This window comes from Dermacentor variabilis, unplaced genomic scaffold, assembly GCF_050947875.1.
Source record: "Dermacentor variabilis isolate Ectoservices unplaced genomic scaffold, ASM5094787v1 scaffold_12, whole genome shotgun sequence".
NCBI classification, from domain to species: domain Eukaryota; kingdom Metazoa; phylum Arthropoda; class Arachnida; order Ixodida; family Ixodidae; genus Dermacentor; species Dermacentor variabilis.
Window position 1 is genome coordinate 22,538,623 of NW_027460280.1, and position 17,200 is coordinate 22,555,822.

Consider the following 17,200-nt stretch of genomic DNA (forward strand, 5'->3'; position numbering starts at 1 on the left):
TGTATGCACGACGCGAATGGGGTAGAACTTTCAGGAAGACATGCAGGCACCAGGGATTACTCTGGAATGTTCGATGGCTCGTGTATAGAAGCCAATGCGCTTGAGCGGCAGATCAGATTTCGCCGATCGCCGACTGTGTTCGCCACTATCGTTATGCTTTAAGCGTAGCCTGTTTTTGTGGACACAGGTTTGCCCAATAAAAGTTAGTTTCGTCATTCACAGTGTTGCTACTGTGTTCTTTACCATCACTACGCGACAATATATTCCTGGCAGGCAAAAACTTAATACAAGTTGTTTTTGAGGCTTCAAAAATAGTGCCTTGTAACACTAGTATAACTTATCAGATTCCACTTAAGTGCAGGAAAATTTATATTAGACAGCGGCAGGTGTATTAATACTAGACTAAATGAACACAAACAATCTCTTAACAACCCTAATGCTCCACATCTAACGTTGCATTGTTTCGATTGCGGTTGTAAACCTTTGTTTGGATACACAAAAATTCTTTCAAGACACAAATTCCAAACCAAAAGGGAAATAATCGAGGCATTTCACATTAAATGATTAGGAGAGACTTGCGTTAGCCACGCATCATTGTCTCCGCTAGAATGTGAATTTCAATATCTTCACAGCATGTGTGTTAATCTCAAGTAGTGTCTTTTTGTTGTTTGCTTTTCTGGCTTCCCTACCTCTTGATATGTTTAAACTGTTGTCTTTAGACCTTGTCATGTTCATATGCTGTGGTATTTGCAATCACCTATATATATGTTGATAGTTTCAATAAAATGTAGTTGAGAGTTAGCACTCGTCCTGTCTGCTTCTAGTCTCTGTCTGTGTCACTTCGCGCTACAATTCAAGATCACATGACTGCATGTCAAATTTGTAATGTGGCAATGTTGACTTTAAAGACCATGCGGCGAAGCTGACGAGAAACCCGGCTGCCATTACGAAAAATTGGGTGTGCGATAGAATTCAACTTCGCTAGAAGCGTAATTAAGGAAAATTCCGCAGTGGGCTAGTTGGTATCGACATAATTTTTTTACACTGTTGCTCAAAGCGACGAAGGGACAGGACTTAAGTGAGAAAACAACACGTAACACCTGAGCACAAACTACCAACTGGGCCCGTATTTTGAAACGTTCACCTTCCGCGAAAGTCACATTCAATAAGCCAAGCGAGTGCTTACCCGTGATGTCAGCGTGCACTACCAATGCGCACTCTCGAACGCTTCACATAGCATAAGAGATCGCGCCCAGCGAGTGCAGAGCGGCTCGGGTGTGTTGTTTTCGAGTGTAGTGGCCGCAGTACGGGTTCTGCGCACTGACTATGTTTGCTTACGGCCTCTTTAGGTAAAATAAATTGAATGAGGAGGTGCAAAATGTTTTATTTTATGTGAATCAACAAACATTGCTGCGAAACAGCGCGTGTAAAACACCACCAAAAAGGCTACTATAAACTACGACCTATCTTATCTCTACTGCACTCCACCACCAACCGAATGCCAAGAGACGCCAAAAGACATGTTCATTTATTCAATACATGTCGAGAGCACCCATCGGCACCATGACGTTAAAATGACGTAGGCCGGAACTACTAGATGGCGCTGTTTTATTTCCTGTTTTGCTAAAATATTCAGTCAGCGCGCGCCGTTGGCGTAGGCATGGCCAGGGCAAAACTTTCGCAGAGGTGAACGTTTCAGAATACGTCCCCTGTTTTATTTTTCAGAAAACGAGACATACATACAGCTTACCCACATGCGAGTATGCTATATATGCGACCAGGCTTGCCCAGTAGTGTTAATTAATTTAGTTAGAAGCTTTAAGTAATTTCTACATTAGTTTTCTACTTCGGACACACAGAAAGTTGCTGCACATTTGATTCGGAGGTGTGTTAAACTCAAGCAAACTGCAAAATGAATCGTCTATGTGTTTCTATGTTTTTTATGCATGTTGTTTAATTTGACCCACCACATAATTCGTTCAATTTCGTCGGTCCCATCAGGGTTTAATTAACGGAAGTCGACTATATTTGTTTACATGTTGATATCAGCAAGAAAGGTTTTAGACTTACTTGGTTATATCCAATAATATATCTGTGTTTGTTATATGGAGGTTTAACTATTCTGATACACTGACACAACATGAAGCTGGAACTACCTGCTTGCCTCCATCATTGCCATGACCTCCACCCATTTTTGATTGTGTATTGATCGACTACTTCAGCAGCGTAGCTTTTTGGGCTTGTTGGTGCATGATTTGAATAGCAATGAGTAGCGCACAGAGGACAAGACAGTAAAATTCAGACACACATGAACAGTGCGAGCACGAAGAGTGTTGGAAGTTAGCACTTGTACTGTTCGTGTGTGTCTGAATTTTACTGTCTCATCCTCTGCGCACTATTAATTGCTATTAAAATATTTATTGACTAGAATGCTCTTAATTATTTTTCTTTGTACACTGAACCGCTCCTCCGTGTAATGCTAGCATGGCTTTTAGAGTAATGTATCGATGAATACAATAATGCAGCTAAGTGGTGTTGTCTGTTGACTTTCCGTCATTGGCGTGACTGCAGGTGTTGGGCATCATACCTTTGGAGCGTAATGGTTCAGCATTTGTGCGCTGCCATCCATGCTGGGAGTGCGACTTCCTCTTGTGCCTGCACGAGTCTGGTTCTGTTAGTGCACGCTATCGACATGAAGACACTGAGTCACTAGCTGGAGGTAAGTGTGCATGTGAACTTGGTTGGGAAATTATGTAATTTTTCAGTGAAAGGCACTGAGATCAGAGCTGGGATTAGTTTAGGAACAGCAGTGATGACAAATTCTTTCTTTATTGTGCCAGATTGTTTTCTTTATCATTTGAATGTCGAATCAAAAATTTTTTACAGTCGAACATTAATAAAATGAATGACAGATAACTGAAACTTAAGAATAACATAAGTTTTTCTCTTTTGTTTTTACGCTATTCAAAAGCTGTTGCACAAAGAGAGCATAAGTGTTTGCTGACTGCCAGTGGAGGCAGTTTCACCAGTAATCACGGGACATGTGTCCGGGCACTCTCGAAGTGAAACAAAGGTGAGGTCAGCGAAGTGGCTACTCAGATCACGATGCAATGAGGGAACACTTGCCATGAGATTTTTCATATTAAGCAAGTGTGCTAAGCAGAAGCATTGGCTCCAAGGAGGCAGCTGAGAAACGCACAGTGACAGAGCACAAAGGCTCAGCCACACTTTCATGCAGTTGAGGAGATGTGGCCAGTCTGTAATGAGAAGGCTACAGCGAAAAGATGATTGAGGGTTCTGAAGGGTTGAAACCCATCGAGTACAGAATGCTCTTGAACAGAGTGCCCTGTACAAGCAGCACGAACCAGTTCTGAGATTTTAAGTAGCCACAAAGAATATGTGCAAAGCTTCTAGTAGTTTATTTATTATCGACTTTGTTTTTTCAAAAATCTCACTACAGCTTCAGTACAGTCAGTGTCTGTTCTAGCTGCCAAGTTTGTGGGTGGAATTCTGAAGGCCCTTGATGTGATGTGTGACTCTTTGCTTAAGGGCAACATTCCACCTCTTTCTGGTGGCACTGACTACACATATTCCTCTATTCTACCAGGTTGCTCACAGAACTGAATTAGTGAGTGGCTGTTGTCATTCTACATTCCCTTTATGCAACTGAAATGACTTATGTATGGTCGGGCTCATGTACCAGATTGTGGTGACTTCTGGTTTAGTTTTACTCTAGGGTGAACTGTCCTCTGCAGACCCTGGACAACAATCAGGCTACTTGTGAGACATCAGGCACCCACTTGCACAGCCAGTTTCATGTCTGGTAATGTAACCAAGCCTAATTTGAAAACATGGTTGCACATTTTGTTTCTAACTGGTACATACTTCGAACATGTACTACATTTGTGAATGAGGTAGTTCTCCAGGAATGTGATGACAAGGTCAAATGCCAGATCCAAACTTGATTAAGCATATGCTTTCGTCCAATGATGTTGTTAATTCCACTGATGTGGGCTTTGTTTCTTGGAAGTGCAGTTGAGAGCGCTGCAGACAAACAAGTGTGCATTGACATTTTATTTTCCCCTCACAGGCTTTCTTTAGGGCCTGAAAAAAAAAGGTAACATCATGAGAGCATCCTTATTTGGTGTTTCTGAGCATACTCTGCAATTTTTCTAATCAAACTTTTGTTTTAATATACATTTGAACCTCATTGTAGCAAAGTTGCACGCAACATGAAAATAGCTTTGTTATATCCAATATTTATTATAAGCACATATTCAGTACATGCCGATATTCGTTAGGAAAAATTTAGATTTATTTTGTTATGTCCATGTTTGTCATATTGAGGTTCAACTGTATTTCAAGGTTTCAAAGTAGCTCTGGACAAGTACATAAAATATGCCATTGAAGTCCATTGCCTGGTTAAAGTTGCGTGAAATATGTATCATAGAAATTCATGAAAGGGAATGTGGGCAGCAACCTGGAAGTAGCACCTGGCTACAAAGGAACCCATTTGGGTTCTATTCGTAGCTACATGGCTACTTTCAGATGGACGCCAATTTTTCATTATGTGAAATTTTCTCCAGCTTATGTAGAACTGATTTGGTCAACATAGGAATTCACTTTTTGTGTTGTAGACGTCGAAACTTTTTCTAGATTCTTACTTCTTTGCTTCTCCCACCACCAGAGTTGGATCAAGCATCAGGATTGATTACCTACGACACACTCTGCATATCTGAAGCTCTGCGATTAAGTAAGCATTCCAAAGTGAATGGCATGGCTGTGTGCCATAGTAGCCAGTGCAAGGTGGCTCTTCTTCTGGGTGATGGTCGCATTGTCTTCCTGAAACTGGCCTTTACTGGGAAGGTGTGTGCATCTTTCAGTTTTGCCGTGTGATGTGGCCATGTTGTTATGTTTCCATGAGCAAGTGGTTTTTGGAAACGTGTAGGAGAACTTCCTGTGTATTAGAGATAGCATTGAAAGACTTGCCGTTAAATCTTGTCCTGTTAATGACACATTTCTGCAGAAAGCATGTCTTCTTATTGTCATCATTTATTATACCTTTAGGTATAAAGGTATATAAAGGTGTTTCTAAAGGTGGTCACCTTTAGAAACACGTTTTTAAGAACTCAATTTCTATGTATATATCTTTTACTTTTGAAGCACCCCTATACATTTAAATATGTGTTGCAGAGTTACATCTCTACTTTGTTTTGTTCAAGAACTATGCACAATTTTCAAACTGTTGCAAAATATTTCCTAAGGTGCTTGGACATTTCTGTTGTTGTTTTTTATAAATTGAATTTTCTGCAGTTTCTTGTTACATAAACATGGATGACTCCAATACGAGTAAATATTTTTTAATGAAACTTTACATGCTCCTTTTGCACATATTGATAGCCTGTGCAATAAACTATGGCAATATAAGTTAAATAACCTGATGTTATGATGCTTCATTTGAAAAGTGACCATCTAAATTGCCATTTTCTTTGTCTAGTTTTAGTTTTTTGGCTAGAGCACAGCTTCACACTTAGCAGACGGCAAGTATTTTAATTCATTGCATAGCTTGCTTACTTTACTACACTTAGTATGAAATTTTTTCCATTCATGTACTCTATTTGGCAGTCCGGACTGTTCAGTCATTATTCATCAACAAAAAGAAAAAATAGGATTTTTAATTTTTGCTGTGTAATACACTTAAAGGGCCTTTAAAACCACCCTTTACCAAGATAGACACAAAATTGTTTTTAAGATCAAAATCGCAAAAAGATTTTCTATAAGGTGGTGACATGCAACTTAAAGCGACCCTGAAACAATTTTGACGATATTGTACAAATGTACCGAGTCGTTAGAGTAGGTCCTTCTGATCATTAATTGACGCATCTAAGCATGTAACTTATTATAAAGCTTTAAAAATGTTCATCGCTGCCGATCTGCCGATTGCAGCACATCACTCGACTGAATTTTAAGCCGCTCTACCCATTTTCAAATTCAAATTCAAATCAAGTTTATTCATTACAAACAAAGAAACGGTTACATTTTCGTTTTACAGACGAGGGTCCCAAAGTCGAAGACTGTAACCGGGACCCTCGGTGGATAATTATAAGAAAAAAAAATTACATAGGTGGCAGGACAGAAATAAAATTTATAGAATGTACACTAACAGAAACGAAGAGCTCTAGTGCAACAACAGAAAAGTGATTATGATTACAATGTACAGTACTGCTAACAAAAAATAAAAATAATATCGGCGTACAACAGAACCTTTAAATTATGTAAAGAAGGAGCAGAACGAAATAGAGAAAAATATGATCGGCAGGCCAAGATGAACATGAAGTAAAAATATAAGTGTGCTAGAAATATACATATACAAAATTTCAACAGACACAAAAAACATGAGAACACATAAAAAGAAGCATTATGAACAAAACGACTAAAGGCAACAGCAAGCATGTGAACAGCAAAACATAAGAAAAATAGTGATAATAAATAAAACATTTGGAACCATAATTGCATCACTGCGTCAAAAGAAACCCTTTAAGGGATTTTTTGAAGGCATAGAATGATGTGAGTGATTTTATGTTTGATGGCAAGTGATTCCATAAAGATATGCCAGCGAAAGATGATGTTAGTTTATCATGGTTGGTACGGACACGAGGCAGTAAAAAATTTCTGTTAAAGGCAAACCTAATTCTATTGTAGTTATGTAAATCATTTAGGTTAACGAATTCGTAAAGCAATTGGTTGTTAAGTAACTTGAAAAATAAGATTGTTAAATTATATTGAAACAAGTTCACGGTCGTTAAAATGAGGTTTTGATGGAGCAAAATGGATGCATTTGACTGACGAGGACTCCTAGTAATGATACGAATGGCTTGATTTTGTAAATGCTGAACTGATGACAGGTGGCAATTGTATGTGTTGCCCCAGGAAGCGATTCCATAGTTAATATGACTATGGATAAAAGCAAAGTAAAGTGATAAAAGAGCCTTGCGAGAAAAGAAGGCGCGTGCTTTTATTAGAGCGCAAATGCCAAATGCCGTTTTTTTTCTTAATATTGTTAACGTGGGAGTCAAATTTGAGGTTAGCGTCCAGGAAAACACCGAGGAATAGAACCAAGTCACTGGATGGAATTTGATGAGCACCAAGTGTTAACGCTAGTGGAGTAGTTAGGACCCTGTGACCACGATTGAATATAATATATTTAGTTTTCTCTGGATTAATAATTAGGTAATTACTGAGACACCATTCTATAACGTCAGTTAGCGCAGCATTTAACTTCGATGTTAATGAGATTAACGATGTGTCTGATAATGATATGGTGGTGTCATCGGCGTATAAAATGCAGTGAGATGAATGTAAAAGGTCGGATAAGTCATTAATGTAAATAATAAATAGTAATGGACCGAGAATGGACCCCTGGGGTGCACCTAAGTTAATTATTTTAGTTTGAGAAAGGGCACCCGCTACAGAAACCACGTACTGCCTATCCAACAAATCGCTTTTTAATAGAGTTAAAGCGGGACCAGTAATACCGTATGCTTCAAGTTTAGTGAACAAAATGCTGTGGTTAATCGTGTCAAAAGCTTTGGTGAAATCCAAAAAGACAGAGCCAATGAATTTACCACAATCTATAGATTTCTTAATAAAATCGGTTAAAGAGAGCAATGCTAAGCAAGTAGAACTTCCGGAACGAAATCCGAACTGACAGGGATTAATTATACTAAATTTTTCAAGGTAGTTATTGAAACGTTTAACTAATAAATGTTCAATAATCTTACTTAAAGACGAAAGAATAGATATTGGTCTGTAGTTAGAAATTAGGTCTTTGGTACCCTTCTTAAATACGGGAATAAGCTTAGCCTTCTTTAGACATAGAGGAAAAGTGCCGGATTCTAAAATGCGATTAGTTATGATACGTATTGGTTCAGAAATAATATTAGCAACTAACTTTAAATGGTGTGCGCAAATGTTATCTAAACCTGGACTTGTGTTTTTAAGGCTACAGATTGTTAAATACACCTCTGGAACAGTAACAGGGGAAAGAAAAAATGAGTGAGGTAACCTAGACAAGGTTGGCTGAGTGACTGGGTTGTTATTTATTTGTGTCAGAGCAAAATAGTCGCTAAAGGCATTGGCAAAATGAGTGGGCTCACGGTATGTTGTACCATTCAGGTTAATTTTAGAACATTGTTCAGGCGTAGAAGATTTATTCATGAATTCGTTCAGAAGCTTCCATTGCTTTTTTGGATTATTGCTGTGTTTATTAAATCCATTATCATAGTAGTGCCTTTTAGCCTGTTTAAGTAGCATGTTAAGAGCATAACAATATTTTTTATAACGCAGAGCCAGCTTAGAGTTAAATGGTTGCCGCTTAGTTTTCCTGTATAGGTTATCTTTATCCTTAAGCTGGTCAGTAATGCGGACGTCATCCACGGGTTGCAGGCATATTTATATTTATTCTTACACCTAACGGTCCGGGTGCTTATTGATACGGCATGTAAAAACAATGCAGAGAATTTGTCAACTGCTGCTGCCAGATCTTCCAATAGATTGACCTGAGTCCAATTAGTATTGCTAATGGTATCAATAAATGTATCTTGGTTAAATACTGATGTACTGAAAGAGATGTTGGGGGTTGGCACTAGACTGTTAAATGTAACGAAAATGGGAAAATGATCGGTTATATCAGTACGCACTACTCCCGACACAGGGGACGGTGTTATGTTAGATAACGCATGATCAAGAAGTGTTTGCGTTCCGTTATGGCTACATCTGGTATGGCAGTTAATAAGTGACTCGTAGCCATATCCGAAAAAGCAGTCCGAGTAGGCAGAATATGCGCTGGTATTTGTATCGAGTAAGTTGATGTTAATGTCGCCAACGATTAAAACATTCTTGTTTTCGAACGATAATTTGTTAAGTATGACGTCAAGAGCAAGTAGGAAGTCAGTGACAGAAGATGACGGGGAGCGATAGATGGAACCAAGAATAAGATTTTTCCGATTATGTGCAAAGAAAGGTTGTTCAGCCTCAATCCAAATAGCCTCACAGGAACTAACATTTATTGAAAGATCGTGCCTACGGGTGTAAGTGACGTCCGAAGCAATGAAAATAGCAGCACCTCCATGATTATTGGACGAACGATGACAGTACTCAGAACTGTAAGATGGAAAACCGTATAAATTGAAATCGTTGTCAGAAAGCCAGGTCTCAGAAACACAAATAAACGAGAAAGAGTGATCAAGATTGTTGATAAAGTTACTAATGTTAGCATGATTCCTCCTAAGGCGTCGAGCGTTAAAATGGATCAGTGAACGATTATTATTTGAAAGTTGATACTTAAATCTTTGTGGGGATATCAAAGACATGGCAGATTAAGGTGCGCACGTGCAAGGAAAAGATGAATGAAAGACGGTTAGGTGAAGATGCGCAGGTCCGCCTCAGATGAAATGCGGAATACTTTGCTGTCACTTTGCGTTCGCTCGGTTCTGCAAATCTATAATTCATCGCTCGTCACCCGGAAGTGCTATGAGTGACTAGCCAATAGCGCGAAGCCGGAACTGGATGTAGTACATAACTCAAGTACTTCTGATTTTCGCACGGAACGAGCAAACGATTGAATTTTTATACGTGCAAGGATAAGAACCTACTGCAAGACTTTCAAAAGTATTTTATGCTGCTTTTTACAGTAAAACACACCAACTTAGTTAATAAAGCACGCGTCATGCTAGTTTCGGCGCCTATATTGCTGCCCTCATACCAGCAGCACTGGGGAGACGTCGCTCGAAGTCGTCGCTCGCATGGGGTACGACTTGTAGGCGATGAGCGAACGCGACAGCCATCTCTATCGCATCGTTTGTCGCTGTCACGTGCAAGATCGCTTGCATGGGGTTTATACTTTAAGCACTTCCGGCACACAGCAAGCATTGTCTGCTTGTGTTACAACGCGCCCATTTTGACGAGTGCTCCACGGTCAGAGTCAGTCTCAGTCTTTTCACGAGCACCATGATTCACCTTTGTTGCATTGTGGGCTGCAAACGTAGCGACTGGTTATATGTGAAGCTGCGACATCATGTCCCTCTGCAAGGCAGCAGATGAGCGGACTGGCTGCAGTGCATCGGACTGCCATCAGCGCCAAGATTTGGCGTTTGCAGCCGTCACTTTACACTGGAGGATTACTACCGCAATAGCGTATCGCGAGTCCGGTAGTGAAGGCGGAGCTTAGCCCCGATCACTCGGGGAACGAGTCAAGGAGAAAATGCATAACTATGGAGGAGGGCAACTTGTAATCGTCCGTAGCTATCTTAATATGAGACGCTTCACACAAATTGTGGTGCGAATGGTTTACTCTACGCATCTACAAAATTTGACTGAACCATTTCAGGGGCCCTTTAAGAGCATCACATTTGACATATTTGACAAAAAGTATATGCCCAGTAGAAAGGCTAGGGTGACTAAAAGTGTAAGGTGTCAAAACCAGCTGTTTCAAGCTAACTGGGATTCCCATCACATTTGCGCTGCCATCAGAGAAGTTGTTGCTGCCTGTAGTGTCTAGTTGCACATGCGAGGGCAAAGTTATATTCTCATTATGTAATGCTTTCTTGTGTGCATGCTTTTGGTCAGTACAAGTATTTTATTAATGTTAACATTCAATAACAGTACTTATTGTACACTCAACAGCCACCAATCACGCAATCAATGCGAACCTTACATCAGTTGTCAGCCAGCTGTGCATATTGCAAGCATTCTTCCACAAAGCTTTGTTTATTTAGACCATAGTACAAATTTCTATGTTCCAAGAAGGTGGAAGGTTCACTACATCTGCCTTTTTCTAATTTATTGCTGTTTTTAACACACATCCTCACAGCAGTTGTCTTTAGGGCGACTGATTTTCTGCAGGCGGCACTCACCAATATTTATATATGACTGGGACTCACTGCTCTGAAATAGTGTGTGCTAACCTGGTGGCACCTATTACCACAACACTTGCTGATGCACACTCAACATTTAGTGGTGTTAATTGCGAGTAAGCTTTCCCCTTTTATGCCTTAACTCATTTATTTTAGATCAGATAATGGCACCTTTAATGTTATAGCAATTTAGTCGTCCAATCACTTAATCAATGTGCTCAAAGCCATATAGAACCTGATATCACCCATTGTTTCACACAAAGCTGTGTGCCCCTGAGCACACAGCCTGATTTTCAAGATATCATTACACCAGTGAATTACTGGTAGAGGTTGCTGTGCATTCATGCAGGGCTTTGGCCTCCTGATCTTCAGCTTCTTTTCATCTCAGAGAGCTTTCTTTCTGTGCCACATGTTTTTCACACACTGGAATTTCCCAGTAGACATTTGTTGACCTTTGGGATGGCCAGCTCTCACTTCACACATTGCTCTTAGCACGCTGGTGCATGGATGAGGAACACTTTATCAGCACACATTTTGTAGCACGAATCACAGGAGCAAAACACTATTGCCCAAATTTAGTCTACGAAGCTGGCCTTCATGTTATAAGCACACTACTCCTTCAGAGCTAATTCTAAGTACATTGAATTGATGGCCTTTGCTTACAGTTTTAGAATATTTTATGAAAGAGCAAACAAAACATGCATGCTAGAGAGTTGGAAACCTACTACAAGAGTTGTCCGAAAAGTTATCAGCTTCAACCAGAAGGAAGTTGCTGTTTTTAGCCATGTGTTACTTTTAAATGAGGCCCCTCAGTTGACCAAACACTTGGCGCTGCGATTTTCCAGTCCACAACTTTTTCTATGGTAGATGTGCATTTCAAAAGTTATGCGACAAAAAAAGTCACAGTTCTGCCTGAAAGGCAAAGTGTCATTTGTGATATCAAATTAGGGGACAGCTATACGAAGTAAGGATAGTAGTTTTATCAGCCGTATAAACTTGTAAACATAGGCATACTAACTAAATTAACAAGCATGGTGTTATGCATGTAGAAGCAAACATAAACACATGTTTAGCAGCAGAAACTTGCTGTCAGAATGCTACAGTGAGGAAATGCGGCAGCAGCAGTGAGCGAATCTACCTTCGTGCTGCTGCTCGCATCAATCTGAACTAAGCCGTGAAAACGTACTAGCACAGTCTGGACTCTATACCCATCGCAGATGGCTTGCAAGATATAGTGGCCCGGCCGGGCGCACGCGGCTGCTTGGACCACCCAGAGTAAAATGTGCCCCGCCTTCCCTACTCTCCCCCCAAAGTATGTGCTCGCACATACAGCATTCCGTGCACAGCGACGATTTTATTGCCCTTGGACTTTATACAGAATCTCACGGCAACAGCGACACCAACGGCAGAAATGTGCTTGGAATGTCCATATAATTGCTATCTCAATAAAAGTTGCGTATGTGAGATGTACACATTGATTTCGGTGGGCATCAGTAGGTGACGACGCATGCAATTAAAGTGAACTGGAGGATGTAAAATCACGTGTAGTTATTGAATTTTGTAGGAATTGCGTTCATCTATATCATTACCGTGACACAGCACAGCGTGTTCTTAGCATAAGGGCGCTCTCTGGTGGTGACTGCCATCCATTCCTGTGGCTTTTCTTTGCTTCAATGCCTGGTGTACTTGCAAGCTCTTAGCCCATCAGACTTTCACCTTTTCTTTAAAACGAAGGAGGAACTCTCTGGAGTTCAACTTACTCCTCCTTTCCCTTTCATTTCTTTTTTTTCTTTTTCTGCAATGATCCTAGCACACTGTGCACAAACATTTTCTGTGTTGGGCTGAGGACTTATGGGACAACCCTTATATATCAAGAAAAGGGGGCATGTCTGTGTTAGCAACACCACCGTATATATCTCTTTAGCTGCAATATATCTGTCATGAAGGATGAGTTGCCGCTTTGATAAATTCTGTGAACATGCCCCTGTGTATCCACCAGTGCACGTACCATTAAACTTCAATTGCAGTTATATAATGTTACACTGAGCTTCAATAAACCAGCTGTTAGTCTGCAGAAACACTCTTTTGTGTTCCAGGAGTGGTGCTAGAATATTTATGTTGAGCAGGCAGAACATGATACTCCATTTTCTTTCAGGTTGCCTAAGGGAACTTCATTTATTTATTTATTTATTTATTTATTTATTTATTTATTTATTTATTTATTTATCTATTTATTTATTTGTTTATTTATTTGTTTGTTTTTATTTTTATTTTTTAGCTCTCTATTCCAGATAGGGCATTACAGAGAAGAGTGGGATTTGGTACGAAACATAGTGATTGCACTTTTGAATGATAATGCATCTGGTTTGCTGGCAGTGGAGGTGGGGAGATTGTTCCAGCTGGTCACTGTTCTTGATATGAAGAAAGCATGCAGGTTTTATGTGAACTGGTGGCGTGAACTTTGAAGTTGTGGTCAGTGCAGTCTGAAATGTAATGAGAAGCAGCGAGCAATGTGTTCTTAAGGTGATAATGGGTGTAATATGTCTTGTGGAATAAGACGAGTCATGCTATTTTTCTTCATACTACCAGGTCAGGGAAGTGAAGATGGGTTTTCATCACAGTTAGACTAGCGTTGCAAGAGTAAATAGTTAGGTTGAAACAAGTGGCTCAGTTTTGGATAGCTTCAAGAGAGGAGGCAAGCAAGGCAGAGTGAGGGTGCCAAATACAAGCTGCATATTCAAGTTTGGACCTGACACTTGTTTTGTAAAAGCTGTAGCTTTAAGGAAACAGGGGCTAGCAAAAAGTTTTGGCACAGGAAACCTATCATGCATAGCATTGTTAGCCACAAAAGTGTGTATTTGCCATGCCAAGATGTTGGAGATATCAACGCCAAGGTATCTATATGAACTAACAGTCTTCAAGGCAGCATTTTTGAGTAAATATAGGTAACAGGCAGGAGTATTACTGTTAAGACGTGCTCTCATTACATTTATTCACGTTTAGTTTCATTGGCCATTCAGGACACCATGCTTGGACGTAGTTAAGGTCAGCTTGGTGCAGCATTGTGACACCTGATTTAGTTATCTTTCAGTATATCACGCAATCATCAGCAAAAAGGCTAATTTGTCAAGAAACATGGTTAGGAAGATTCTCTTGTGTTGTCTTCTTCCCGGCTTCGCACAGTTAACATACAATAATTAACACCATTGTTGATTTTTCTTCTTGTTTATTTTAACTTTTTTGTTGATGGAATAGCTCAGGACATGGCACATTAAAACCAGTAAACTTTGTAGAAGAACATGCTACTGCAGAAGCTTAGTGGCTATGGCATTGCGCTGCTGAGCTCACACTGCTTCACACTTTAAACTTCTAGCCACCCTTTAAGCTTTTGGCTGTAGCCAGAAACTTTTCCTTTGTTCTCTTTCTTGCTGTGTTCTGTGCATAAATTGTGGTACATTGTTACATTGCAGATTGTTGCACTTTCCAAAAAGCGCAACAAACAGATCTTGCTCAAAAAGTGCTCGCCTCTTTCTCATGAAATAGCAAACAGAAACAGGATTTGGCATGTTTGCTAGAGTGGCCTGCTCAATGCCTTGCAAATGTGTAGATATTTAAATGTGTTGAATTTCAATTCACATGTAATTCAATACCACAAGCAGCTAAGTGGTAGTGCTACATTAGCTGTCTAGCTAGTTATTGTGGAGTAGACTGTACTTGACCAGGCCTTTTGTCCTGATAATTTTTGTATAGGCAGCTGGCAGTTATTGCATCAGGTGCAACACAATGTTGTGGCCACATGCATGTATGTTGTGTGTAAGTTTATTTGCACATGTTTATGAGTGCATTTGTGTGCATATGTGTGCATTGCACATAGTGTTTTTATTTACATAATGCTTGCTCGCTCTGCTAAAAAAAGAAACACGACTTGCAGGTTTCAGTAGTTGAGCAGACTGCAAAATTGACCTCAATGATGAAAGGCAGCAGCACTGGCACCTTGCGCCTTTTAACTACTGGACTCCTAGAGGCCCTGGCTCCTGGACCGCACCTGAGTCGCATGTGCCCACCAGTAACATTTGGCAACTGGAGCACCTACAGGCCCTTGCTGGCTGTTGGTATGCAATGTTGGTTTGAATGTTTTAGTTTGTATTTTATATTGTCCTGTAATGTTGAAAAAGAAGTGTACCCTGATGGGTCAGAGTGTTCATGACGTGGTTGGCGCAGTGTAGTGCTTTGCACAGATTCGTGCTAAGCAGACCCAATAAATTTTAGCTCTTAAACTTGTGCATTGCATTGTCTTTAATCATTGTGTGATGAAAAGCAGTAGCATCAGCTCTACTCGCTCCGCGAAATAGCAACAAGTTACAAATGTTGGTACTAGTTGCACATGCAGGCAAATCGCAATGCTCTTAGCATAATCAGAACTAGAGTACTTCCTAAAGTCGTGGTGAACTTAATGTTGTTTAATATATTTGTTTATGTGTACTGTAGTCTCAAATAAAAGAAAATGCAAAAAAAGAAGGTATTGATAGGCTTAAGAAAGTGGTGGAGCGCTTTGGCATTGGGGTACTTTTTTTCGCCAAGTACTATATTCAAGGGATCTGTTCAGCTGTTAACAAACATGTACAGGCACATACATCAAGGAAAGGATGCCAGATGAAACATGTTAAGTTTGTTGCTTGCAAGCGTGGCATAGTGTGCAAGATACCATTGACATGTGGCAGAGATGCTGTACCAGCCAAGTTGCCTGTATGCCTGTATTTGTTATGATGTCCCCCTTGTTCCTTTTTGGTCTAGCATTGCTGCACATATAGATGCCAGCCATTGTTTGAAAGAACCACTGTGCTCTATCAACATTGTGACTCGACCACTAAGGAGATCGCTGAAGCATACTTCATACATCATAGGTCCAATACATGTCAGCCAGGCTTCTATATTGTTGCTGAAAGTAAAGATTGATTTAATTTATGGTCCACAATAATGTTTCTTCACTTATAGTTTTTTCGCCTGTTTGATAGTACATACTTAAGCTTTGTGTTTTTGCAATAAACCTCAGTTGCAGTGTAGCGCTTTCAGTGCCTCCCTTTTTCATGCTTGTGCGTCATTTTCGTCGTGCTACTTATCATCGTGCTTAGTGTAAACTATCAAAACTGAGAGCTGGGCGAGTTGGTGTGGTTCCATCTTAACAAAAAACTGTGTGAAAAAGACATGGACAAGATAGAGAGAAACAACAAACACGAGCGCCCGTGTTTGTCGTTTCTCTCTATCTCGTCTATGTCGTTTTCACACAGTTTTTTGTTAAGTTAGTGTAAACCAACCAGCACAATTTTTCGTTTTATTATGGAGACCTTAATTTATCATCCTGCAAAATAAATCCAAAATTTTTTTGCACTTTTCTGTGGAAGTTACCTGCACAGCCAGTTGTGTGTGAGGATCATTTTAAATGGACTCTCTTCCCCACTCTTGATTACTTGCTCCAAATTTACTAGCCCCAAAATCTACAAATTTAGGGCCATATCTTCTCGCATTAATGATACTGAAGGAAAACTGGCATTCCTGCCAATGTAGCGGGAAGCTGTTCCGCATCACCACATCATGAGTAGTGTTTTTCATATTGCAGTGGTTTACATCATTTTTTTTTCTTTTCATTTATAGCATTTGCATCAAACCTTTTTGTTGCATTTCTTAAACACCCTTTTATGTTAGGCCCTTTGGCACATTTTTGTTTGCTGTTATGTTTTTATGCTATTTACCATTGATGATTGGCTTTTTACTGATTATTTGTTCTATCCTGGCATGGGGAGGGGGGGTATCTTTTACATCCCGGCCACGGCGGCCGCATTTCGATGGGGGCGAAATGCGAAAGCACCCACGTACTTAGATATAGGTGCATGTTAAAGAACCCCAGGTGGTCAAAAATTTCCGGAGTCCTCCACTACGGCGTGCCTCATAAGAAGAAAGTGGTTTTGGCACGTAAAAGCCTATAATTTTTTTCAATGTATCTTCTGCAAGACCATTGTTATTACGGTTTTTGTGCTGTACCTTTCTATCACAGTATTCGTTGGAGCTGTTTACACACATTTTTTTTTATATCGTCCTTATTGCATTAGTGCCTCTGAGCTAAAGCTGTATTTTTTTTTTTCATTCAGCTTCTGCCCACTTTTTGCCTTTCCTTGACTTTTATTGTCAAATATGTGTTGTGTGCCTTTGTTTACAATCACTTTCTTGTAAAATCATTTTGCAATCACATCATGTGAGTGACCATGGTGTTCATTCCTATACAGTTGCAT

At 39.9% G+C, this 17,200-nt stretch overlaps 1 protein-coding gene across 1 annotated transcript in view; it reads left to right on the forward strand.

Annotated features, from left to right (window-relative positions):
- LOC142565900 (WD repeat-containing protein 11-like) overlaps positions 1-17,200 on the forward strand; it is a 293,411-nt gene that overhangs the window by 117,760 nt on the left and 158,451 nt on the right. The window contains exons 8-10 of the mRNA XM_075676487.1: positions 2,572-2,719; positions 4,688-4,866; positions 14,845-15,025. Of these exons, the coding sequence (XP_075532602.1) occupies positions 2,572-2,719; positions 4,688-4,866; positions 14,845-15,025 (508 nt within the window). The remainder of the gene's footprint in view (positions 1-2,571; positions 2,720-4,687; positions 4,867-14,844; positions 15,026-17,200) is intronic.